This window comes from Monodon monoceros, unplaced genomic scaffold, assembly GCF_005190385.1.
Source record: "Monodon monoceros isolate NGI ecotype Baffin Bay Population unplaced genomic scaffold, NGI_Narwhal_1 Super_Scaffold_18, whole genome shotgun sequence".
In the NCBI taxonomy this organism is placed as follows: domain Eukaryota; kingdom Metazoa; phylum Chordata; class Mammalia; order Artiodactyla; family Monodontidae; genus Monodon; species Monodon monoceros.
In genome coordinates this window covers 22,905,569-22,931,831 of record NW_021703774.1, presented here as the reverse complement: position 1 = coordinate 22,931,831, position 26,263 = coordinate 22,905,569, and the positions used below count along the sequence as shown (strand labels likewise).

At 36.7% G+C, this 26,263-nt stretch overlaps 1 protein-coding gene across 1 annotated transcript in view; it reads left to right on the top strand.

The window, feature by feature from the left end:
* LIN9 (lin-9 DREAM MuvB core complex component) overlaps window positions 1-26,263 on the top strand; it is a 106,072-nt gene that overhangs the window by 69,717 nt on the left and 10,092 nt on the right. The window contains exon 11 of the mRNA XM_029230248.1: window positions 3,169-3,249. Within this exon, the coding sequence (XP_029086081.1) occupies window positions 3,169-3,249 (81 nt within the window). The remainder of the gene's footprint in view (window positions 1-3,168; window positions 3,250-26,263) is intronic.

Genomic DNA, 26,263 nt, shown 5'->3' with positions numbered 1-26,263 from the left:
TATCAGTAATTTAATGTTTTATTTTCTTTTTATTTTCTTTTATTTAGTTTGAATCATAGTCTAATAATGTTTGATTTGTTTCTTTTCTTTTTGTTTGAAAAGAAAAACTACTTGGCTTGGGATAGAGTCTTTATAAATAAAAACGTTTATAGCGTAATCCATTAAAATATTCACAGTGTTACCTTTTACAATTAATGTTATTTTGAGGAAAAGTCTTGTCATTTGTGTGTATGTGTATAGCATTTTTTATTCCTTAGTTGTATGTTGTTAATTATCCTTGGAATACAGAATTACACCTTTTAACTTCCAAAGGTAGATAAGATACTTTTATATGAAAAGTTAAAAATATGAAAAGAGCCAAGGCTTATCATTTTCACACATAGGACACTTCTGTTTTAAAGAAATTCTTTCTTTTAAATAGTGGAAGTAAAAACAGAGCTAATATGTCATATATGGGCAAGTGTGTGTAGGGGGAGATGGGGGGAAGAACGGGGGTCAGGGAGTGGGAGAGAGGGGCGGGGGGGGGGGGGGAGAGAGAGAGAGAGAGAGAGATCCATCGATACACCAGCAGAGGGAGTCAGAGGCTAAATACTAGTACGCTACTTCTAAAGTATTGATGTTTTTATTGATGCTTAGATGTTTGATTGCAGTGCTTAATTTTAACTTCAAAATCTACGTGTAAAAGCCTAGTTAAAACACTGCTTTCATTTTTTAAGCTATCTAGCAGATAAAAATAAAGGTCCTTTTATGTACTTGTCTTTTGTAATATGTAAAGTTTTATGAAACTCAGATTTCCTCTTGTTAAGCTGTGAGATATGTTTTTGTCTTTTTCTATTACTGTTTTCTTTCTTATAACAAAATAAACATAATTTTTTGCAAGTTTTATAATTCATAGTTTACAATGAATTTTCTTAGTGAGGAAACTTTTTCTTTCCTGGGGTTAGGGATTTTGAGGAATCTAAAAGACTGATCCACTTCTTAGAGAGGACTCAGTTTTGAAAAGAATGAAAAGGAAACAGCGTGATTTTCTATCAAAAACAAGCAAGAAGGGTCTTCCCTGGTGGCGCAGTGGTTAAGAGTCCGCCTGTCAATGCAGGGGACACGGGTTCGAGCCGTGATCCGGGAAGATCCCACATGCCGCAGAGCAGCTAAGCCCGTGCACCACAACTACTGAGCCTGTGCTCTAGAGCCTGTGAGCCACAACTACTGAGCCCGTGAGCTACAACTACTGAAGCCTGAGCACCTAGAGCCTGTGCTCCACAACAAAGAGAAGCTACCACAATGAGAAGCCCACGCACTGCAACAATGAGTAGCCCCGCTCACCACAACTAGAGAAAGCCCGCACACAGCAACGAAGACCCAAGGCAGCCAAAAATTAATTAATTAATTTTTAAAAAAAGAAACACAGAACTGAAAATGGGAGAGAGACTGTTGCCGTCATCCCATCTTTTACTGCTTCTAACTCTGAAGAATCACACAAATTTCCATAAAACCCCAACAACTAGAGACAGGGCACCAGTCCAGAGCTCTGGAGATACTAATGAGGGTCTGTGTGAATAAGTATGTAACATATCTCACCAGGCTCTCCCTCTGCCTGTATCAACTTAGGTCAAGTTTTTAGATTTTTTTTAATTATCAAAAATTTAATGCATATAAAATCAGACAGGGGACTTCCCTGGTGGCACAGTGGTTAAGAATCCACCTGTCAATGCAGGGTTCACGGGCTCGAGCCCTGGTCCGGGAAGATCCCACATGTCACAGAGCAGCTAAGCCTGTGCACCACAACTACTGAGCCTGTGCTCTAGAGCCCGTGAGCCACATCTACTGAGCCCACGTGCCACAACTACTGAAGCCCGTGCTCCACAACTAGAGAAGCCACCTCAATGAGAAGCCTGTGCACTGCAACGAAGAGCAGCCCCCACTCGCCACAGCTAGAGAAAGCCCGTGTGTAACAACAAAGACCCAACACAGAAATAAATAAAATTAATTAATTAATTAAAAAAGAAAAAAGCAGACAGTTGTATAATGCACCTCTAGGTACCCATTATCTAGCTATAACAGTTATCAACAACTCCTGGCCAGTTCAGTTTCAGCTATACTCCCACCCACATTCTCTGTTTTGAGAAATCAGATGTCATATCATTTATCTGTAAATATTTCATTATATATCTTTAAGTGGTAAGGGCCCTTTTTTTTTAAGAGACATAACTATATTATCATTATTACCTCTAAAAAGTTAACAAAAAAGTCTTAATATCATCACATATCCAGTCAGCATTCCAGTTCTCCAGTTGTCTCTTAAATGTTGACTGTACTTTTTCCCCATTAACTTATTTGTTGAAGAAACTAGATTATTTGTCCATAGAGTCTCCCACAGTCTGGATTTTGCTGACTGAATCCTTGTGATAACATCCAACATATTCTTTTGTCTTTTATATTTCATGTAAATTGCTCATTGAATATAAAGGTTTGATTTGATTTGGGTTTTTTATTTGATTGGTGTACTTGTTTTTATGTGACTACTTATATGTGTGGTTTTGTGTTCTAATAGGATACCCATATTATTTTATCTCTTTTTTTATATAATGTTGGCTGGTACTAATTATCACTGCGTAGGTCAATTCATTCATTAGGATTGCAAAATGGTGCTATTCTTGTTCTTTGTTTAGTAGCTGAAATAGTTCTATAAGGAAAAACTTCCCCTAATCTATTATTTGGTTACCTAATGGCATATAGTTTGTATAGTATAGGCAGGATAAATGCTTGACTCTTTGTCTTTGTTTTCCAGTTTATGAGTATGGTCACTAGTATTCTCCAGCAATGGTTAATTTTATTTAAGTATCAGTCTGAACTCATGGATTTTAATGTATTTGTGCTTCAGTTAACTATAGTTATTATTATGATTGGTCCACACATTGTTCCATATTGGACCAGTGAAAGCTTATTCAGGTTGACTCCTTAATCGTTTTGACATATCCTGGTTATAGTGGATTTTAAAATATCTTCTTCTCAGGCAGTCTGACTTATAAAATAGTGTCTGTGCTATATTTATATTGAAACACTAAAATCTGCTAAAATATCTTGGTGAAAACTTAGAAATTTGACATCTACATGATATACTTAAGCGCCTGTGTTTATGCCAAAACATCTCTTCTTCATTGTCTATAGACCAGATTATCAAAAATTCTCATGATTAAAAAGGAGCATATCAAGAAATTAAGGGAAATGAACACAGAAGCAGAAAAACTGGTAAGGATATTTTTTTTTCTTTGTCTCATTTTAAAATGGTGGGCAGCTTCTATATCTAAAGATTTTAAAATATTTTGTGGAAGAAAACCTTGAGATAAATGTTAATTTTAAATCCTGATTTGCTCTCTCTATCTCTTGTTATACTGAACATACGCTAAGTAAATTAGCAATGCAATACAGTTCATTACCCCAGACCTCCTTATGCCATTGAATAGGATTAATGGATATAAGGTTCTTTGACAGTTTGCGTGAGTGTAGAATTCCTAGCATTGGTGCCTCTGACTAAGGAAGTCATATTAGCAGAGGTTATTAAAAGTGATTCAGAATAAATAAATCAGGAAATACATAGGCTGGTATCTTCAGGTTATCTTGATGGAGCTTATATCCTATTTTATTAATCTAATGAGTACAAAAATATGAGTCAATTTTATTCATAGGAGAGAATTATCAGAGTTTCTTAAAATGTAGAAAATACTAAGGAAGTTTTTTAATTGTATTGAAAGTCATAACTTGCTTGTGGATTTATAGGATGGTGAATAGATTTTATCTCAGGTACCATCTCCAATTGATTGAAAATGGTTGCAAGGATGTATGAAAGTAAGAGAGAGCTCAGTGATTGGGCTTGGGGGCCAAGGGCTGTAGCTAATTACCAATGTCTGTCATGAATGCAGGAATAGGGAGTTGTCGTAACATTAGTCATCTCTTGTATGGAATGGTGTGAGGGGTAGGTGTGGGTAAATAGCTGGACAAGTAGTTACCTAACTGAATGAGGAACAATCCTTTTAGGGTTATGGAATTTTTTTTATCTGAACATGACTTTGAATTATCTAATTTGAACCCATCATTTTTATGGAATTGAAAACTGAAGACCAACGATATCAAGGGATTTTGGACTAAGATTATGCTGCTATTTAGTAGTACAGGTACCAGAACAGGCTTCTTAGTTCCAGTTTAACTCATTTAGGCATGATATAAAATTAGTATTGTCAGATACACAGGCTATCAAAGATTGAAAAAAAATAGCCGTAACATATTGCCATTATATATCCTAAATGTAAAAATATTATGTGTTTGCTTCTTTCCTACTGGACTCTAATTCTTATCTTGGTTTCCATCAGTTCTACTTCTACCCTTTATTCTATGCCTTTTCAATGCTCCCCCACTACATTTCCTCTGATCATTTTATCATCTCTCCCACCTTGATGCATAATCAAATTATTTAACTTTCATATCACTAGCTAGGACTTTTCCCTGTATCTAGGTTTCACACCTTAAAGTACTGGACTTGCCTTAGCCTAGTTAGCGTTACGTACTTTTTAAAAAAGGCCTGTTCTGATGTTGGTTTGACTTCTTGGTATGTGAGATCTCTGTAGAAATCTAACTGGCTTGATAGGCTGTATAATTTATTTATGATTAGAAATAATTACCATTATAAAAATTGAAATGCTGTAAAACTATTTAGTATATGGTATAAATATGTTTTTATGCTTATCATATGGATTTCTTCTTCTATGCATATACTTTCATATGTTTTGTTTTTTGAAGTACAGTTGATTTACAGTTTTGTCTTAGTTTCAGGTATACAGCATATTGATTTAGTATTTTTGTCAGATTGTATTCCGTTATAGGTTATTACAAGATACTGGGCATAATTCCCAGTGCTATACAGTGTATTCTTGTTGCTTATCTACTTTTTATATGATAATTTGTATCTGTTAATCCCATGTCCCTAATTTATCCCTTCCTGCTTTCCTCTCCCCTTTGGTAACCACTAGTTTGTTTTCTATATCTGTGAGTCTGTTTCTGTTTTGCATACACATTCATTTGTATTGCATTTTAGATTCCACATATAAGTGATATTATGCAGTATTTGTCTTCCTCTGTCTGACTTATTTCACTAAGCATAACATTCTCTAGGTCCATCCATGTCTCTGCAAATGGCTTTTTTTCATTGTTTTTTATGACCAACTAATACTCCATTTGTGGAGTATTTACATGCCCACCAATTTACATGCCCACCAACAGTGTATAAGGGTTCCCTTTTCTCCACATCCTCTCTAACATTTGTCTTTTGTAGACTTTTTGATGATAACCATTCTGACCGGTGTGATGTGATACCTCATTGTGGTTTTGATTTGCATTTCTCTAATAATTAGTGATGTTGAGCATCTTTTCATGTGCCTCTTAGCCATCTGCATGTGTTCTTTGGGAAAATGTCTATTCAGATCCTATGCCCACTTATGGATTGAATTGTTTGCTTGTTTTTTTTGATACTGAGTTGTATGAGCTGTTCATATATTTTGGATATGAACCCCTTGTCAGCCGCATCATTTGCCAATATTTTCTTCCATTCCATAGTTCATCTTTTTCTTTTGTCAGTGGTTTCTTTTGCTATACAAATCTTTAAGTTTAATTAGGCCCCATTTGTTTATTTTTGCTCTTATTTCTTTCACCTTAGGAGGCTGATCTAAGAAAATATTGCTACAATTTCTGTCAAAGAGTGCTCTGCCTCTGTTCTCTTCTAGGAGTGTTATGGTTTTGGGGCTTACATTTAAACTGTTTTGAGGGTTTGTTTTGTTTTGTTTTGTTTTTGTGTATATGGTGTGAAAGGGAATGTTCTACTCTTACTGTTTTACATGTGGCTGTCCATTTTCCTAGCACCACTTGTTGAAGACACTGTCTTTTCTCCGTTGTATAGGCTTACCTCTTTTGTCGTAGATTAATTTATCGCAGGTGCTTGGGTTTATTTCTGGACTGTATTCTGTTCCGTTGATCTATGTGTCTATTTTTGTGCCAATACCATGCAGTTCTGCTTACTATAGTTTAGTATAGTGTGACATCTGGGAGGGTTATACATCCAGCTTTGTTCCTTTTTCTCAGGATTGCTCTGGCAATTAAGGGTCTTTTGTGACTTCATATAAATTTTAGGATAATTTGTTCTAGTTCTGTGAAAAATGTCCTAGGTATTTTGATAGGGATTGCATTAAATCTGTAGATTGATTTGGCTAATATGTCCATTTTAATAATGTTAATTCTTCCAACCCAGTAGCACAGAATATTTTTCCATTTCTTCGAATCATCTTCCTCAATGTTTTATAGTTTTCAGAGTATAGGTCTTTCACCTCCTTGGTGAAGTTTATTCCTAGAGTTTGTTTGTTTGTTTTTGGTGCAATTTTAAACAGGATCGTTTTTTACTTTCTCTTTCTGATATTTCATTATTAGTGTATAGAACTGCAGCATATTTCTGTATATTAGTCTTGTATCCTGCAGCCTTTCTGAATTCATCTATTAGTTCTAATAGTTTTTGGGCCTAGACTTTAGGGTTCTCTATAGAGTATCATGTCATCTGCAGATAATAACAGTTTTAGCTCTTCACTTGCAATTTGTGTACCTTTTATTTCTTTTTGTTTTTGATTGCTGTGTCTAGGACTTCCAGTACTATTTCCTGAATTTAGCGGGAAGGCTTTCAGCATTTCACTTTTGAGTATTATGTTGGCTGTGGGTTTGTCATATATGTTGAGATTTGTTCCCTCTATACCCACTTTGATGAACATTTTTATCATGAATGGATGTTGAATTTCTCAAATGCATTTTCTGCGTCTGTTGAGATAATCATGTGATTTTCATCTTTTGTTTGTTTAAGTGGTATGTCACATTGGCTAATTTGCGTATGTTGAACCATCCTTGTGACCCTGGGATAAATCCAACTTGATCATGATGTATGATCGATTTTATGCATCATTGGATTAGGTTTGCTTATATTTTGTTGAGGATTTTTGCATCTCTATTAAACAAAGTTATTGGCCTGTAATTTTCCTTTTTTGTAGAGTCTTTGTGTGATTTTGGTATCAGGGTAATGGTGGGGCCTCATAAAATGAATTTGGGAGCATTCCCCCCTCTTCAGATTTTTGGAATAGTTTGAGAAGGATAGGTATAAGTTCTTCTTTACATGTTTGGTTGTCTGGTCCTGGACTTTTGTTTGCTGGGAGTATTTTAATTGTAGATTCAATTTCACTCCTAGTGATCAGTCTTCAAATTATCTGTTTCTTCTTGACTCAGTCTTGGCAAGCTGTATCTTTCTAGAAATTTGTCTATGTCATCTAGGTTATCCAGTTTGTTGGCATATAACTATTCATAGTATTCTCTGTCATTTTGTTTGTTTGTTTCTCTGTAGTAGTGTATTTATTTGGGTCCTCTCTCTTTTCTTCTTGATGAGAGCCTGGCTAAAGTTTATCAATTTTATTTGTCTTTATAAATAACCAGGTCTTGGTTTCATTGATCTTCTCTGTTGATTTTTTGGTCTCTATTTTATTTATTCTCTCTGATCTTTTTTATTTCCTTCCTTCTGCTGACTTTGGACTTTGTTTTTCTTTTTCTAATTCTTTTAGGTGGTATGTTAGGTTGTTTATTTGAGATTTTTCTTATTCTTGAGGAAGGCCTATATCACTATGAACTTCTCTCTTAGAACTATTTTTGCTGCATCCCATAGATTTTGGAAAACTGTGTTTTCATCTTCATTTGTCCTGAGGTATTTTCTAATTTCCTTTTTGATTTCATCATTGACCCTTTTTTTTTTTTTTTTTTTTAGTAGCATATTGTTTAGTCTCAGTGTGTTTGTTCTTTCCTGGTTTTCTTTCTGTAGTTCATTTATAGTTTCATACTGTTGTGCTTGGGACAAATGCTTGATATAATTTCTATCCTCTTACATTTCTTGAGACTTGTTTTGTGACCTAGTATGTGATCTATCCTGGAGAATGTTCCATGTGCCCTTGAAAAGAATGTATATGTATTCTGCTCTTTTTGGATGTTATTTCCTGTAGCTATCAATTAAGTCCAACTGGTCTAATGTGTCAATTAAGACTACTGTTTCCCTGTTGATTTTCTGTCTGGATTATCTGTCCATCGATGTAAATGGGGTGTTAAAGTCCCCTACTGTTATTATATTTTTGTCAATTTCTCCCTTTATGTCTGTTAATATTTGCTTTATATATTTAGGTGCGCCTATATTAGGTGCATGTATGTTCACAAATGTTATATCCTGTCTTGTTTTGATCCCTTTATCATTATATAATGCCCTTTGCTACCTTTTGTTATAACCTTTGAAAGTCTATTTGTCTGATATGAGTATTGCTACCCCTGCTTTCTTGTCATTTTTGTTTGCATGAAATATTTTTTTATCCACTCACTTTCAGTCTGTATGTGTCTTTTACCCTGAAGTGAGTTTATTAGGCAGTTTATTGAAGGGTTTTGTTTTTTTAATCCAGTCAGCCACGCTGTCTTTTGGAGAGTTTAGTCCATTGGCATTTAAAATAATTATTGATAAGTATGTACTCATTGCCATTTTAATCCTTGTTTTCCAGTTGTTTTTGTAGTTCTTCTTCATTCATTTCTTCTTTTTATTTCTCCTGTACTGGTTTGATGATTTTCTTTTTTAGTATGCTTGAGTTCCTTTCTTTTTGGTTTTTGTGTATCTACTGTAGGTTTTTGATTTGTAGTTACAATGGGGTTCATATATATTGACCTATAATTATGTCTACTTGCTTTAAACTGATAAACATTTAAGTTCAAACACATTCTGAAAAGTTCTACAGTTTTCACTCCCCTCCTTCATATATATATATATATATAATATATATCATATATATAATATATAAATACATATATATATATTTTTTTTTTCCCCACACACACACTGCACGGGTTGTGGGATCTTAGTACCCTGACCAGGGATCAAACCTGGGGCCCTGGCAGTGAGAGCACCGAGTCCTAACCACTGGACCACCAGGGAATTCCCCTTCATATGTTGTTTTTTGATGTCATATTTTACATTCATGCTTATCCCTTTACTGTTTATTGTAGTTATAGTTGCTTTTATAATTTCTTTTTTTTTAATCTAGGTACTGTCTTATTTAAGTGATCTTCAGTCCTTACTATTTGCCTTTTCTATTGGGATTTCCCCTTTCCTATAGACTGTTAACTTCTTTTCCATTTAGAGAAGACCCTCCAACATTTCTTTTAGGCTAGGTTTAGTATTGGTGAATTCTTTTAGTTTTTGCTTGTCTGAGAAGTTCTTTATCTCTCCTTCTATTCTAAATGATAATCTTGCTGGGTAGAGTATCCTAGGTTGCAGGTTTTTCCCTGTTAGGACTTTGAATATATCATGCCACTCCCTTCTGGCCTGCAGAATTTCTGCAGAGAAATCAGTTGATAGGCTTTTAGACATTCCCTTATATATGACTCTGTTTTTCTCTTGCTGCCTTTAGAATTTTCTATTTATCTTTAACTTTTGCCATTTTAATTATGATATGTTTTGGTGTGGGCCTGTTTGGGTTCACCTCGTTTGGGGCCCTATGTGCTTCCTGTACCTGGATATCTGTTTACTTCTTTAGATTTGGGAAATTTCCAGCCGTAATTTCTTTAAATACAGTTTCTCTCTATCTTCTCCTTCTGAAAACCCCATAATGTGAATGTTGGCACGTTTTATATTATCCCAAAGATCTCACATGTTGCTTTTGTTTTTTTTGTTGTTTGTTTGTTTGTTTTTTGGTTTGTTTATTTTCATTTGTCTTTATGTCTGCTGTTTTGATTGGGTGATTTCCATTATTCTGTCTTCCAGATAACTTATGTGTTCTTCTGTCATTTAGTCTGCTATTCATTGCTTCTAGAGTGCTTTTATCTCAGGAATTGAATGACCTGTTTTTGATTGGGTCTTATTTATAGTTTCTAGTTCCTTGTTAAAATGATCTGTGCTTATAGATCATTTCTCTTAATTCAGTTAGCATTTTTATTACCAAATTTTTTTTTTTTTGGCCACACCACGCAAACTAAGATCCCATTCTTGCGGGATCTTAGTTCCCTTACCAGGGATCGAACCTGGGCCCCTGGCAGTGAGAACGCCAAGTCCTAACCACTGGACCGCCAGGGAATTCCCATATTACCAAATTGTTTAGTTCATTGTCTGATACACTGATTATCTCTGTTTCATTATTTTTTTTCAGGGGTTTTCTCTTACTTTTTCAATTGAGAGTAATTCCTTTGCCTTTTCATTTTACTTTCTCTGTCTCTGTGAATTTGGGTGAAACAGTTATCTATTGTGGTCTTGAAGGGGTGTTTTTATGTGGGAGTGTCCCTTTGTAGACTGCATGGGCCCAGTGTCTTTGGTTTGAAGGCTGAATTTTATGTGGATGACAGCCACATCTTTCCTGAGGGTGTACTGGCCACTGTCACCTTGATAGGAAGTGTGACTGCTGTTGGAGGAGCTAAAGCCTGCGCAGAGTGCGAGGCAGAACTTCCTCCCTGCTCAGTGGCCATTGCCACCCTGACAGGTCAGAGTCTGCTTCCGAGTTGCTTTGAAAATTATTTTCTAACAAAAATGAAATTATATCATTATATATTAACTTATTTCAGTCTCTTAAAATTTCTGTATTATACCATAATTTAAATAATCTATTAATTGATATTTAAGTTATTTCCATGATTATACTAAAATACTGCTACAGTAAATGTTCTTGTCTGTATAGTTTTGTGCATTTGTTTGTGTCTATTTGTAAGATAAATTCATGGAGTCAGATCTACCCACCACCAGTCCCTCCCATCAGGAAGCTTGCACAAGCCTCTTAGATAGCCTCATCCACCAGAGGGCAGAGAGCAGAAGCAAGAAGAACTACAGTCCTGCAGCCTGTGGAACAAAAACCACATTCACAGAAAGATAGACAAGGTGAAAAGGCAGGGGGCTATGTACCAGATGAAGGAACAAGATAAAACCCCAGAAAAACAACTCAATGAAGTGGAGATAGGCAACCTTCCAGAAAAAGAATTCAGAATAATGACAGTAAAGAGGATCCAGGACCTCGGAAAAAGAATGGAGGCAAAGATAGAGAAGATGCAAGAAATGTTTAACGAAGACCTGGAAGAATTAAAGAACAAACAAACAGAGATGCACAATACAATAAATGAAATGAAAACTACACTAGAAGGAATCAACAGCAGAATAACTGAGGCAGAAGAACGGATAAGTGACCTGGAAGACAGAATGGTGGAATTCACTGCTGCAGAACAGAATAAAGAAAAAAGAATGAAAAGAAATGAAGACAGCCTAAGAGACCTGTGGGACAACATTAAATGCACCAACATTTGCATTATAGGGGTCCCAGAAGGAGAAGAGAGAGAGAAAGGACCAGAGAAAATACTTGAAGAGATTATAGTCGAAAACGTCCCTAACAAGGGAAAGGAAATAGCCACCGAAGTCCAGGAAGCACAGAGAGTCCCATACAGGATAAACCCAAGGAGAAACACACCGAGACACATAGTAATCAAATTGGCAAAAGTTAAAGACAAAGAAAAATTATGGAAAGCAGCAAGGGAAAAATGACAAATAACATACAAGGGAACACCCATAAGGTTAACAGCTGCTTTCTCAGCAGAAACTCTACAAGCCAGAAGGGAGTGGCATGATATACTTAAAGTAATGAAAAGGAAGAACCTACAACCAAGATTACTCTACCATGCAAGGATCTCATTCAGATTCGATGGAGAAATCTAAAGCTTTACAGACAAGCAAAAGCTAAGAGGATTCAGCACCAAACCAGGTCTACAACAAATGCTAAAGGAACTTCTCTAAGTGGGAAACACAAGAGAAGAAAAGGACCTACAAAAACAAACCCAAAACAATTAAGAAAATGGTCATAGGAACATACATATGTATAATTACCTTAAACATGAATGGATTAAATGCTCCAACCAAAAGACACAGGCTTGCTGAATGGATACAAAAACAAGACCCATATATATGCTGTGTACAAGAGACCCACTTCAGACCTAGGCACACATACAAACTGAAAGTGAGGGGATGGAAAAAGATATTCCATGCAAATGGAAATCAAAAGAAAGCTGGAGTAGCTATACTCATATCAGATAAAATAGACTTTAAAATAAAGAATGTTACAAGAGACAAGGAAGGACACTACATAATGATCAAGGGATCAATCCAAGAAGATATAACAATTATAAATATATATGCACACAACATAGGAGCACCTCAATACATAAGGCAACTGCTAACAGCTATAAAAGAGGAAATCGACAGTAACACAGTAATAGTGGGAGACTTTAACACCTCACTTAACACCAGTGGACAGATCATCCAAAATGAAAATAAATAAGGAAACAGAAGCTTTAAATGACACAATAGACCAGATAGATTTAATTGATATTTATAGGACATTCCATCCAAAGACAGCAGATTACACTTTCTTCTCAAGTGCGCACGGAGCATTCTCCAGGATAGATCACATCTTGGGTCACAAATCAAGCCTCAGTAAATTTAAGAAAATTGAAATCATATCAAGCATCTTTTCTGACCACAACACTATGAGATTAGAAATCAATTACAGGGGAGAAAACGTAAAATACACAAACACAGGGAGGATAAACAATATGTTACTAAATAACCAAGAGATCACTGAAGAGATCAAAGAGGAAATCAAAGAATACCTAGAGACAAATGACAATGAAAACACGATGATCCAAAGCCTATGGGATGCAGCAAAAGCAGTTCTAAGAGGGAAGTTTATAGCTATACAAGCCTACCTCAAGAAACAAGAAAAATCTCAAATAAACAATCTAACCTAACACCTAAAGGAACTAGAGAAAGAAGACCAAACAAAACCCAAAGTTAGCAGAAGGAAAGAAATCATAAAGATCAGAGCAGAAATAAATGAAACAGAAACAAAGACTAAAAGCTGGTTCTTTAAGAAGATGAACAAAATTGATAAACCATTAGCCAGACTCATCAAGAAAAAGAGGGAGAGGACTCAAATCAATAAAATTAGAAATGAAAAAGGAGAAGTTACAACAGACACTGCAGAAATACAAAGCATCCTAAGATACTACTGCAAGCAACTCTATGCCAATAAAATGGGCAACCTGGAAGAAATGGACAAATTTTTAGAAAGGTATAACCTTCCAAGACTGAACCAGGAAGAAATAGAAAATATGAACAGACCAATTACAAGTAATGAAATTGAAACTGTGATTAAAAATCTTCCAACAAACAAAAGTCCAGGACCAGATGGCTTCACAGGTGAATTCTATCAAACATTTAGAGAAGAGCTAACACCCATCCTTCTCAAACTCTTCCAAAAAATTGCAGAGGAAGGAACACTCCCAAACTCATTCTGTGAGGCCACCATCACCCTGATACCAAAACCAGACCAAGATACTACAAAAAAAGAAAATTACAGACCAATATCACTGATAAATATAGATGCAAAAATCCTCAACAAAATACTAGCAAACAGAATCAAACAACACATTAAAAGGTTGATACACCACGATCAAGTGGGATTTATCCCAGGGATGCAAGGATTCTTCAATATATGGAAATCAATGTGCACCATATTAACAAATTGAAGAAGAAAAACCATATGATCATCTCAATAGATGCAGAAAAGGCTTTTGACAAAATTCAACACCCATTTATGCTAAAAATTCTCCAGAAAGTGGGCATAGAGGGCACCTACCTCAACATAATAAAGGCCATATACGACAAACCCACAGCAAACATCATTCTCAGTAGTGAAAAACTGAAAGCGTTTCCTCTAAGATCAGGAACAAGGCAAGGATGTCCACTCTCACCACTATTATTCAACATAGTTTTGGAAGTCCCAGCCACGGCAATCAGAGAAGAAAAAGAAATAAAAGGAATACAAATTGGAAAAGAAGAAGTAAAACTGTCACTGTTTGCAGATGACATGATACTATACATGGAGAATCCTAAAAATGCCACCAGAAAGCTACTAGAGCTAATCAATGAATTTGGTAAAGCTGCAGGATACAAAATTAATGCACAGAAATCTCTTGCATTCCTATACACTAATGATGAAAAATCTGAAAGAGAAATTAAGGCAACACTCCCATTTACCACTGCAACAAAAAGTATAAAATACCTAGGAAAAAACCTACCTAGGGAGACAAAAGACCTATATGCAGAAAGCTATAAGACACTGATGAAAGAAATTAAAAATGATGCCAACAGATGGAGAGATATACCATGTTCTTGGATTGGAAGAATCAATATTGTGAAAATGACTCTACTACCCAAAGCAATCTACAGATTCAATGCAATCCCTATCAAATTACCAATGGCATTTTTTACGGAACTACAACAAAAAATCTTAAAATTTGTATGGAGACACAGAATACCCCAAATAGCCAAAGCAGTCTTCAGGGGAAAAAACGGAGCTGGAAGAATCAGACTCCCTGGCTTCAGACTATACTACAAAGCTACAGTAATCGAGACAATATGGTACTGGCACAAAAACAGAAATATAGATCAATGGAACAAGATAGAAAGCCCAGAGATAAACCCACACCCCTGTGGTCAACTAATCTATGATAAAGGAGTCAAGGAACTACAGTGGAGAAGAGACAGTCTCTTCAATAAGTGGTACTGGGAAAAGTGGATGGCTACATATAAAAGAATGAAATTAGAATGCTCCCTAACACCATACACAAAAATAAACTCAAAATGGATTAGAGACCTAAATGTAAGACCAGACACTATAAAACTCTTAGAGGAAAACATAGGAAGAGCACTCTTTGACATAAATCACAGCAAAATCTTTTTTGATCCACCTCCTAGAGTAATGGAAATAAAAACAAAAATAAACAAATGGGACCTAATGAAACTTAAAAGGTTTTGCCACAGCAAAGGAAACCATAAACAAGACGAAAAGACAACCCTCAGAATGGGAGAAAATATTTGCAAACGAATCAACGGACAAAGGATTAATCTCCAAAATATATAAACAGCTCATGCAGCTCAATATTAAAAAAACAACCCAATCCAAAAATGGGCAGAAGACCTAAATAGACATTTCTCCAAAGAAGACATACAGATGGCCACGAAGCCCATGAAAAGCTGCTCAACATCACTAATTATTAGAGAAATGCAAATCAAAACTACAATGAGGTATCACCTCACACCAGTTAGAATGGGCATCATCAGAAAATCTACAAACAACAAATGCTGGAGAGGGTGTGGAGAAAACGGAACCCTCTTGCACTGTTGGTGGGAATGTAAATTGATACAGCCGCTATGGAGAACAGTATGGAGGTTCCTTAACTAAAAATAGAATTATCATATGATCCAGCAATCCCACTACTGGACATATACCCAGAGAAAACCATAATTCAAAAAGACACATGCACCTCAATGTTCATTGCAGCACTATTTACTATAGCCAGGTCATGGAAGCAACCTAAATGCCCATTGACAGATGAATGGATAAAGAAGGTGTGGTATGTATTTACAATGGAATATTACTCAGCCATAAAAAGGAATGAAATTGGGTCATTGTTCAGACGTGGGTGGATGTAGAGACTGTCATACAGAGTGAAGTAAGTCAGAAAGAGGAAAACAAATATCGTATATTAATGCATATATGTGGAACCTAGAAAAATGGTACAGATGAAACGGTTTGCAGGGCAGAAATTGAGACACAGATGTAGAGAACAAATGTATGGACACCAAGGGGGGAAAGCAGCGGGGTGGTGGTGGTGGTGATGTGATGAATTGGGTGATTGGGATTGACATATATACACTGATGTGTATAAAATTGATGACTAATAAGAACCTGCTGTATAAAAAAATAAAATAAAATTTAAAAATTAAAAAAATAGATAAATTCTTAGAAAGTACAATGGCAGGGTCAAAATGTATGAGCATTTTAAAGATTTAATTATACTTCTGATTTAGGATGGTAGGCTGAACATGTGTTTTCTTCCTATCCCTTACAATTCCATGCAAAATAAGAAGTACAAAAAAAAGTAGATAGAATACATGGAAACAGACTGCTTAACAATGTCTGAAAGATTTTTAAAATTTTTCTTATATGTTGTTGGATGAAATAAAAACCTTGGCTAAAAGAGTCTGCATGTTGGAACCCTGAAGAGACACCAGGCCAATAGTTGCAAATATGATAGAGGAATTCAAAAGTGAGATGCAGTACTTTAAATTGAATTCATTCCATTTCTGTTTCCACATTCCCCTCTTCATCCCAATGACAGAATGTAAATGTGATATTTACCCAAGTTAAAGGGAGAGAAAGTAACAGACACTTCTCTAAAGAATTTCAGCATAGTGCATGGGAAAAGTTAATGCTGCTTCTGCTTTTGATAATGGTAGACTAGATAATTTGGATTAGTCTTCCTAATCCAGATAGTTGAGAATAGCTATTTCCTCTGTAATAAAATATGAAAATAAGCTGTTTGAAGAAACTGGAGCATTAATAAGGTATTAAAGAATTATAGGGATAGAATCTAGGAAAAGAAGTAAACTCAGAAGGGGGGACCTGTCATTTAGGATTCCTTTTTCCTTAGGGGCTTCTGCAAGTTGCAGAAAAGGTGGCTGAGAAACTGAGTGGTGTTCTCAAAAGTCTTACAAGGGTGGGGAGGACAAAAATTAGAGTCCAGAGAACTAGCAAGGGTTGAGGGAAGCTGGTGAACCTTCCATGTTCTGGGTTGGAACCCCAAAAGTTTACACTGGCCCAGCTTCAAATAATCTTACCTTTGAAATTGAATTAAGATGATTATGGAACACTAGGACCCCAAGCAGCCCACTAGAAGTAAATATAAATCCTCTTAGAGGAATATAATATCATACTAGACCTGAAATTATTTCTACAGTTTTTAACATACAGTATCTAATACTCAATTTTAAATCCCAGACACAATAGGAGACAAGATAACCCTAACAAAAATCAAAAGAAAATACGAACAGTGGGCAAATTACAGAGATTGCTATTCTTAGACATAGATTTTAAATGCTTGTTCTGTTTAAAGAGATGAGACAAAATGGAGAATTTTAGAAGAGAACTGGAAACAACAACAACAAAAAGGACCAAATGAAACTCTAGATATAAACTACAATAATCAAAATTAAGAACTCAGTTGGGGCTTCCCTGGTGGCACAGTGGTTGAGAATCTGCCTGCTAATGCAGGGGACACGGGTTCGAGCCCTGGTCTGGGAGGATCCCACATGCCGTGGAGCAACTAGGCCCGTGAGCCACAACTACTGAGCCTGCACATCTGGAGCCTGTGCTCCGCAACAAGAGAGGCGGCGACAGAGGCCCACGCACCGTGATGAATAGTGGCCCCCGCTTGCCACAACTAGAGAAAGCCCTCTCACAGAAACGAAGACCCAACACAGCAAAAATAAATAAAGTACTAAACTCCTACCCCCAACATCTTAAAAAAAAAAACTCAGTTGGTAGATATAACCACAGCAGATTAGGAACAGCTGAAGAGAGAACTAGTAATTGAAAACAGATCAGAAGAAAATATCCAGACTTAAGCAAGGAGAGAAAGATGGATAGAAAATTCAGAAGAGAGGATAAGATAAATAAGGGATATAGTGGGGAGTCTAATATGTCTACTAGAGTAACAGAAGGAGAAGAGAAAGAGAATGGGACAGAAGGAATATTTTAAGAGCTGAGAACATTCCAAAACTGTTGAAAGACAACAGGCCACAAATTCAAGAACCCCCATGAATCCTAATGGGATAAATAAAAAGGTAATGACTCCTAGACGCATCATAGTAAAACTGCTGAAAACTAAACACAAAGTGAAAAGTATTTAAAGTACCCAGAGTAGAATGGAAGAGAGGAAGTACCTTCAAAAGAGTAACAATTTGTTTGACAGGTGACTTCTCCATAGAAACCACAGAGGATGGAAGAGAATGGAATGACATCTTTATAGGGCAGAAACAAAATTACTGCCAACCTAGTTCTGTATCCAGTGAAAATTCCTTTAAGGGTAAAGTTAATATAAGGACATTTGCAGACAAATTATAGAATTTGTTACCAGAATACCTATACTTAAGAAAATAATAAAGGTTTTCTTCAAGCAGGAAAGAAAAACTTATTTTTTTAAGATACTTGAAGTTTCAAAAAGGAATGAAAAACAACAAAAAGGATAAATATGTACATTAGTCTAAGTGACACCATATAAAATGATAAAATAGTATCTTGTGGCATTTAAAATATAAAGGTTTAAAAGTACAACAGTTGTCTTTTGGTCAGAGTAAGGGGTGTGTATACACATAGACTTTGATAAATCAAGGATGTACATTTTAATCTCTAAGGTACCTATTAAAATAATAGTAAAAGTTGAATAACTACCAAACTAATCAGGGGAAGGTGGGTGAGGGAATGGAACAATAAAATGTTCATTCAGTCTAAGAGAAGGCAAGGAAAGAAAGAAAAAAATGACACCTAACAGGTGGGACATATAGAAGGAAAATAGTAAGATGGTAGATTTAAGTCTAAATATATTGATAAATAGTATTGAGTATAAGTAGACTAAATTTCCTGAATAAAAGGCAAAGATTGCCAGACTGGAAGAAAAATAAAATCCAACTCCTACCATATGATCCAGCAATTCCACTCCTGGTTATATATTCGAAGAAAACAAAAACAATAATTCAAAAAGATACATGCATTCCAATGTTCATAGCAGCATTATTTGCAATAGCCAAGATACAGAAGCAACCTAAGTGTCCATCAACAGATGAATGGATAAAGAAGGTGTAGTCTGTATGTATGTGTGTACACATATACGTGCACGTGTGCACACACACGCACAACGGAATATTACTTGGTGCGCACACGCACAATGGAATATTACTTGGAATATTACATGCCACATGCTGCGGAGCAGCTAAGCCCATGTGCCGCAGCGACTGAGCCTGCGTGCCACAACTACTGAGGCCCGTGTGCCTAGAGCCTGTGCTCTGCAACAACAGAAGCCACCGCAGTGAGAAGCCTGCGCACCACAACAAAGAGTAACCCCCATTCACCACAACTAGAGAAAGCCCGCACACAGCAACGAAGACCCAACATAGCCAAAAATAAAATAAATAAATAATTTTTTAAAAAAAAGAACATAGACTTGAAAAACACAGTTAACAAACTTGATCTCATGAGCATATGTAGACAATTATACCTGCCAACTTCAGGATACCTATTATTTTCAAGCCCACATGGAATATTTACAAAAGTTAATTGTAGGGCTTCCCTGGTGGCGCAGTGGTTGAGAGTCCGCCTGCCGATGCAGGGGACGCGGGTTCGTGCCCCGGTCCAGGAAGATCCCACATGCCGTGGAGCGGCTGGGCCCATGAGCCATGGCCACTGAGCCTGCACGTCTGGAGCCTGTGCTCCACAACGGGAGAGGCCACAACAGTGAGAGGCCAGTGTACAGCAAAAAAAAAAAAAAAAAATTAATTGTATGCTGGTCCTAAATCAAATTTCAACAAATTGCAAAGTGATTAGAATTCTCCAGAATAAGTTCTCTGATCACAGTGCAAATAAGCTTAGAAGTTAATAACAAAAGGATACCAAGAAAAAAACTCAGGCTTGAAAATTACAGAATGCAGTGCTAAATAAACCATAGATCAAAGGATGAATTATCAGGAAATAGAAAATGTTTTTAATTTAGTGGTATTGAAAATTATATATCAAAATCTTGGTATGCAGCCGTGCCTATTTTAGAATAAAAAACATGTTTAAATTGAAGAAAGACTGGAAAATCAGTAAGTTAAGCATCTATCTCAAGACATTAGAATAAGAACAACAAATTAAATCCAAAGAGAAAAATAATGAAATAGAAAACAAACCTAGGGACTTTCCTGGTGGTACAGTGGTTATTTCTCCTGCCAATGCAGGGGACACAGGTTCGATCCCTGGTCTGGGAAGATCCCACATGCCGCAGAGCAGCTAAGCCCGTGTGCCACAACTACTGAGCCTGTGCTCTAGAGCCTGCGAGTCACAAGTACTGAGCCCGCATGCCACAACTACTGAAGCCCACGTGCCTAGAGCCCATGCTCCACAACAAGAGAAGCCACCGCAATGAGTAGCCTGCTCACCACAACGAAGAGTAGCCCCCGCTCACTGCAACTAGAGAAAGCCCGCTCGCTGCAACTAGAGAAAGCTCGCATGCAGCAACAAAGACCCAACACAGCCAAAAATAAATAAATAATTTTTTTTTTTAAGAAAAAGGAAAACAAATCTAAAATAGAGAGGACTGGACTCCCCTGGTGGTGCAGTGGTTAAGAATCCACCTGCCAATGCAGGGGACATGGGTTCGAGCCCTGGTCCAGGAAGATCCCACATGCAGCAGAGCAACTAAGCCTGTGCGCCACAACTACTGAGCCTGCGCTCTAGAGCCCGCGAGCCACAACTATTGAAGCCCACGTGCCTAGAGCCCATGCTCTGCAGCAAGAGAAGCCACCACAATGAGAAGCCTGCGCACCGCAACGAAGAGTAGCCCCCGCTCGCCACAACTAGAGAAAAGCCCGCACACAGCAACGAAGACCCAGTGCAGCCAAAAATAAATAAATTAATTTTTTTAAAAAAACGGAAGAAAGAAAGAGGGGACATCACAATATCACCTACAGACATGAATAAGATCTTGAGAGGATACTGTGTTATTGAATTTTGTGTGATTGAATTTTGTCCCCTCCAAATTCAGAAGTTGGTGTCTTAAGCCCAATATGACTGTATTTAGAGATAGGGCCTTTAAGGAGGTAATTTGGGTTAAATGAGGTCATAGGTTGGGGCTCAGATTAATAGGACTGGTGTCCTATAAGAAGAGGGGAAGAGACACCAGAGATTTCTCACGTGTGCACAGAAGGAAGGCCATCTGAGGGCACAATGAGAAAACAGCCATCTACAAGCCAGGAAGAAAGTTCTCATCAGAAACCATCCCTGCCAGCACCTTGATCTTGAACTTACAGCCTTCAGAACTACAAAAAAATTTATTTCTGTTACTTAAGCCACCAGTCCATGGTGTTCTGTTATAGCAGCCTGAGCAGACTAATACATATTATAAACAGCTACCTGTAAATATGTTTGAAAATTGAGATGGAGACAAATTCCTAGCAAAATACAACTTGCTAACATTGAAATAATAAGAACTAGAAAGTCTGAATAAGCCTATCACTACCTTATAAATGAATCTGTAATTTAAAACTTGACCACAAAGATCCTACAACCCCAGATGAATTCTTCCATACCAGTGAATTCAACCAGGTGTTTACCATTACCATCAACTTTCAAAAACTTTTTCTAGAGAATAGGAAAATAACAAGGAGCATTTTCCAATTCATTTTGTAATGCTTGAATAATTTGATATCAGAACTTAACAAAGATACGACAAAAGAGAATAACTACTAGCCAATCTCATTCATGAATGTAGGTGACAGAATCCTAAACAAAATATTAACAAATGGGAATTTGTTAGTATGTTTAAAAAGGTACATCAGGGCTTCCCTGGTGGCGCAGTGGTTGAGAGTCCGCCTGCCGATGCAGGGGACACGGGTTCGTGCCCTGGTCCAGGAAGATCCCACATGCCGCGGAGCGGCTGGGCCCGTGAGCCATGGCCGCTGAGCCTGCGCGTCCGGAGCCTGTGCTCCGCAACGGGAGAGGCCACAACAGTGAGAGGCCCGCGTAACGCAAACAAAACAACAAAACAAAACAAAACAAATGGTGGAGAAGGATGGATTTCTATTCAGAGTAGCTCCTTTGTATAACATGCAATAAACATGATAATTATTTTGTTCATAAGCTTTGTTTAACAAACCATACCCTTAAGTTTAAGTGGAATCATCAAAAAGGAAATAGGTGTATGGTATGTGATTTGAGATTAGTTTTAAAAAGTAAATAAAGTGTGGAAAGTATCTTCAGAGACTGTGCCATTTCTATTATGTTGATGTAATATATGTACAGCCTTGTAGAGGTAGTAAAAATCGAGTTATATCCTTTAATCTTAACATACCTATTATTTATTCTGTTTTGTATATTATTTGTGAGTTGGAATTTTGCAGAGTATTTCAGGGACAAATACAGATTATTCAATTAGTTTAATTCCTTCTTTGCAGAAGGAAGACTCCCAGGTATTGTAAGGAGATTTTGTTTTTAATATATCCAGAACTATTATTTTAAAAAACCTTCAGAAGTATAGCAATTCTTTCAGATTTATGGATTACAGATTTTCTTGGTATACATTTTTTCCTAATTTTCTGTGACACATCAGGTTAGTGACATTGAACTAATTTAACATTTGCGTTAATCCCAAGTGATTTTAGCACTGACTAGGAGTAATTTTATCTACCCTATCCCTACCCAGCCTCTGCCCTAACAAATATTTAATTTTATTTAATTAATTTAACTTAATTTTGAAGCTGATAGCTAATTTCTATTCTGTTTTTACCACAATGACCTGAGTAGTTCACTATTTTTCATCTCAAAGAACTAGACATACTACTTTGTCCAGTATATTTTCTGATGGAATTTATTTAAAAAATGGAACATTGGTCTGATAAAGTCTCCTTTAATTTTGGAAAACTTAATTGTTTATCTAATACTTTACTCAGCAAAAGCAAACTACAACCACAGTTGTCAAAATATGAAATTAGATGTTCAGACTTTCAATTTGTAAAGCAAAGGGAGGAAAATGATTTTAAAATACTTTAGTCACTTTTATGATACAACAAGGACAAATTTCTCAGCCATACACCTGAGAAGTTTTTATCAAGTTCATTCAGAGTTAAAGCTTTGAACTACCTTTTCTTGTCCAGATTACGTAGTATGTTAAAGTCAGTGAAAGTTTGTCTAAGCTTATTGACTTCAATATGCCTTTTCTATTTTGGATTATTAAAATATTTTTAAAATACATATACAAAGCATCCACATAGAAATTAATAGTGCATGTGGAATTTATTAAAATAGATTTGAATTGCCTCAACACTATTAGATATTGAACTAGCAGTCTCAGTCTCTAATAATTGCTTTTCCACTTTGGAAATTTGACTTGTCATACATGGACATTAATAATAATTCAAGAGTGGAAAAGGGGATATCCCTGAGAGTTCTGTCTTAACCATTTTTAAAACCATGTATTAGTGGCTTTGGAAAACTCTGAATACTATGTTCTCTGTACTCCTTCCCTCTCTCCATCCACCACTGTGAAAGTTGGTCTTTTCTTGCCCTGAATATGTTGTCAGAATTGTCATATCATGTTTGTTAGTCCTCTTTTATTTTTGAGATTATGCATCTCTGCAGAAATCTCCTTACTAGTTAACTAGTCCTGAAAGTAGAATACATCCAAGAAAAAAAAAAAAAGTCCATTTTGTGTGCCACATTCAACCTGTATGTGACAACCTAAAGCAGCAGTCCCCAACCTTTTTGGCACCAGGGACTGGTTTTGTGGAAGATAGTTTTTCCCTGGACCAGGGGTGGGGGGCGGGGGATGGTCTCAGGATGATTCAAGCACGTTACATTTATTGTGCACTTTTTCTATTATTATTACATTGTAATAGATAATTAAATAATTATACAGCTCACCATAATGCAGAATCAATGGGAGCCCTGAGCTTGATTTCACTTGCCACTCACTGATAGGGTTTTGATATGAGTCTGCAAGCAATTGATTTATTATGGTCTCTGTGCAGTCAAACCTCTCTGCTAATGATGATCTGTATTTGCAGCCGCTCCCCAGCACTGGCATCACCACCTCAGCTCCACCTCGGATCATCAGGCATTAGATTCTCATAAGCAGCGCGCAACCTAGATCCCTTGCGTACACAGTTCACAGTAGGGTTCGCACTCCTATGAGGATCTAACACTGCCACTGATCTGACAGGAGGCGGAGCTCAGGCGGTAATGTGAGCAATAGGGAGCGGCTGTAAATACAGATGAAGCTTGGCTCGCTTGCCTGCGACTCACCACTGCTGTGCAGCCTGGTTCCTAACAGGCCACGGACCAATACCAGTCCATGGCCTGGGGGTTGGGGACCCCTGACCTAAAGCACATTAGCTGATTATATAGCAGGGATTGATAGGAAACCACGCTTAATTATAGTAACTTATTTAAAAGGGCAGGTTTTTAAAATAACAGCCTTATTGAGGTATTATTCATATACCATACAATTCACCCATTTACAGTAAGTGGACAGTTCCGTGGTGTTTAGTTTACAGTTCAGTTCACAGGTTGTGCAGGCATCATCATAATCAATTTAAAAACATTTTCATTATCCCAAAAAAGAAACCCTGTATTTTTTCCTCATTTCACCTCTAACCACCCCCCACCCCAAACCTAGGCAATCACTAATCTAATTTCTGTCCCCCTATTCTGGACATTTAATGTAAATGTGATCATTTGTGACTGTATTCTTTTACATAGCATAATGTTTTGAAGGCTCATCCATGTTGTAACATGTATTAGTACTTTTTTTTTTTTTATTGGCTGTGCAGCTTGTGGGTGGGATCTTAGTTCTCTAACCAGGGATCGAACCCAGCTCCTGACAGTGGAAGCGTGAAGTCCTAACCACTGGATGACCAGGGAATTCCCAGTACTTCTTTTTATTACCAAATAATGTTACATTGTATGGATATACCACATTTTATTTATTCATCATTGAGGGACATTTGGATTGCTTCCACACTGGCTATTATGAATAAGGTGACTATGAACATTCAGGTACAGGGTTTTTGTTTGTTTGTTTGTTTGGCTGTTGGGTCTTTGTTGCTGCTCGCGGGCTTTCTCTAGTTGTGGCGAGCAGGGGCTACTCTTCGTTGTGGTGTGCAGGCTTCTCTTTGCGGTGGCTTCTCTTGTTGCGGAGCGTGGGCTCTAGGCACGCGAGCTTCAGTAGTTATGACCGCAAGCTCTAGAGCACAGGCTCAGAAGTTGTGGTGCATGGGCTTAGTTGCTCTGCAGCGCGTGGGATTTTCCCGGACCAGGGCTCGAACCCGTGTCCCCTGCATTAGCAGGCAGATTCTTAACCACTGCACCACCAGGGAATTCCCAATATCATACTTATTAGTGAGTGTTAAAACCTTTCTCTTTAAGATTGGGAATGAGATAAGGAGGCCTACTATCGCAGTTTTTATTCAGTAGTACACAGGAGGGCCTAGCCAGTGTAACAAAGCAAGAAAATGAAGTAAGAGCTATAAAGATTGGAAAGGAAGAAATAAAACCGTTTTATCCACAGATAATGTGGTTGTGTACCTAGAAAATGTAAAAGAATCTGCAGATAGATTATTAGAATTAATAAGTGAGTTTAGCATAGTTGCTACATTTAAGGTCAGTTTTTTTATTTAAGCAGTTGTGTTTCTATATATCAGCAATAAGCAGTTATAAAATGAAATTTCAAAAATACCATTTAAAACTACATACCTTGATATAAATATAGCATAAGATATATTAAACTTCTATATAGAAAACTATTAAATGTTGAGAGAAATTAAAGAAGACCTAAATAAAAAGCGAGGTATTCATATTCATGATTTCAGACACTATCTTTTGTAAAGGGGTCAATTTCCACCAAATTTATCCATAGATTGAATGTAATCTCAATCAAAATCCCACGTATGTGTGTGTGTGTGTGTGTGTGTATAAGTGCGTTCAAATTGACAAGCTGATTCTAAAATTTATGTGGAACTGCAATAAGGTAGGATGACTTACTCTTGGATATCAAGACTTATTACAAAACTAGAGTTATTGAAGACTGTGTGCTACTGGCACAACATAGGCAAAAAGACCATGGAACAGAATACAGAGCCCAGTAATAGACTTGCACATGTACAGACACTTGATCCATGGCAAAGGTGGTTCTGCAGAACAGTGAAGAAAGAAAGGCCTTTGAAATAATGGTGCTGGATCAGTTGGTTATCAGTATGGGGAGGGGGGTAAATCTCATAACATAGCCAGACGACTGGCATTTTAGATCTAAATGTGAAAGGCAAAACTATAAAGCTTCTAGAGATAATATAGGAGAATATTTTTAAGACCTTGGGATAAGAATTTTTTTAATGAAATAAATAGAATATAGAAAGCAATAACCATAAAAGAAAAGATTGATAAATTGAACTACATTAAAATTAAAAACCTTTGTTCATCAAAAGATACAACTACAAGAAAAGGCAAGCCACAAAATGGAAGAAAATATTTACAGCACATAT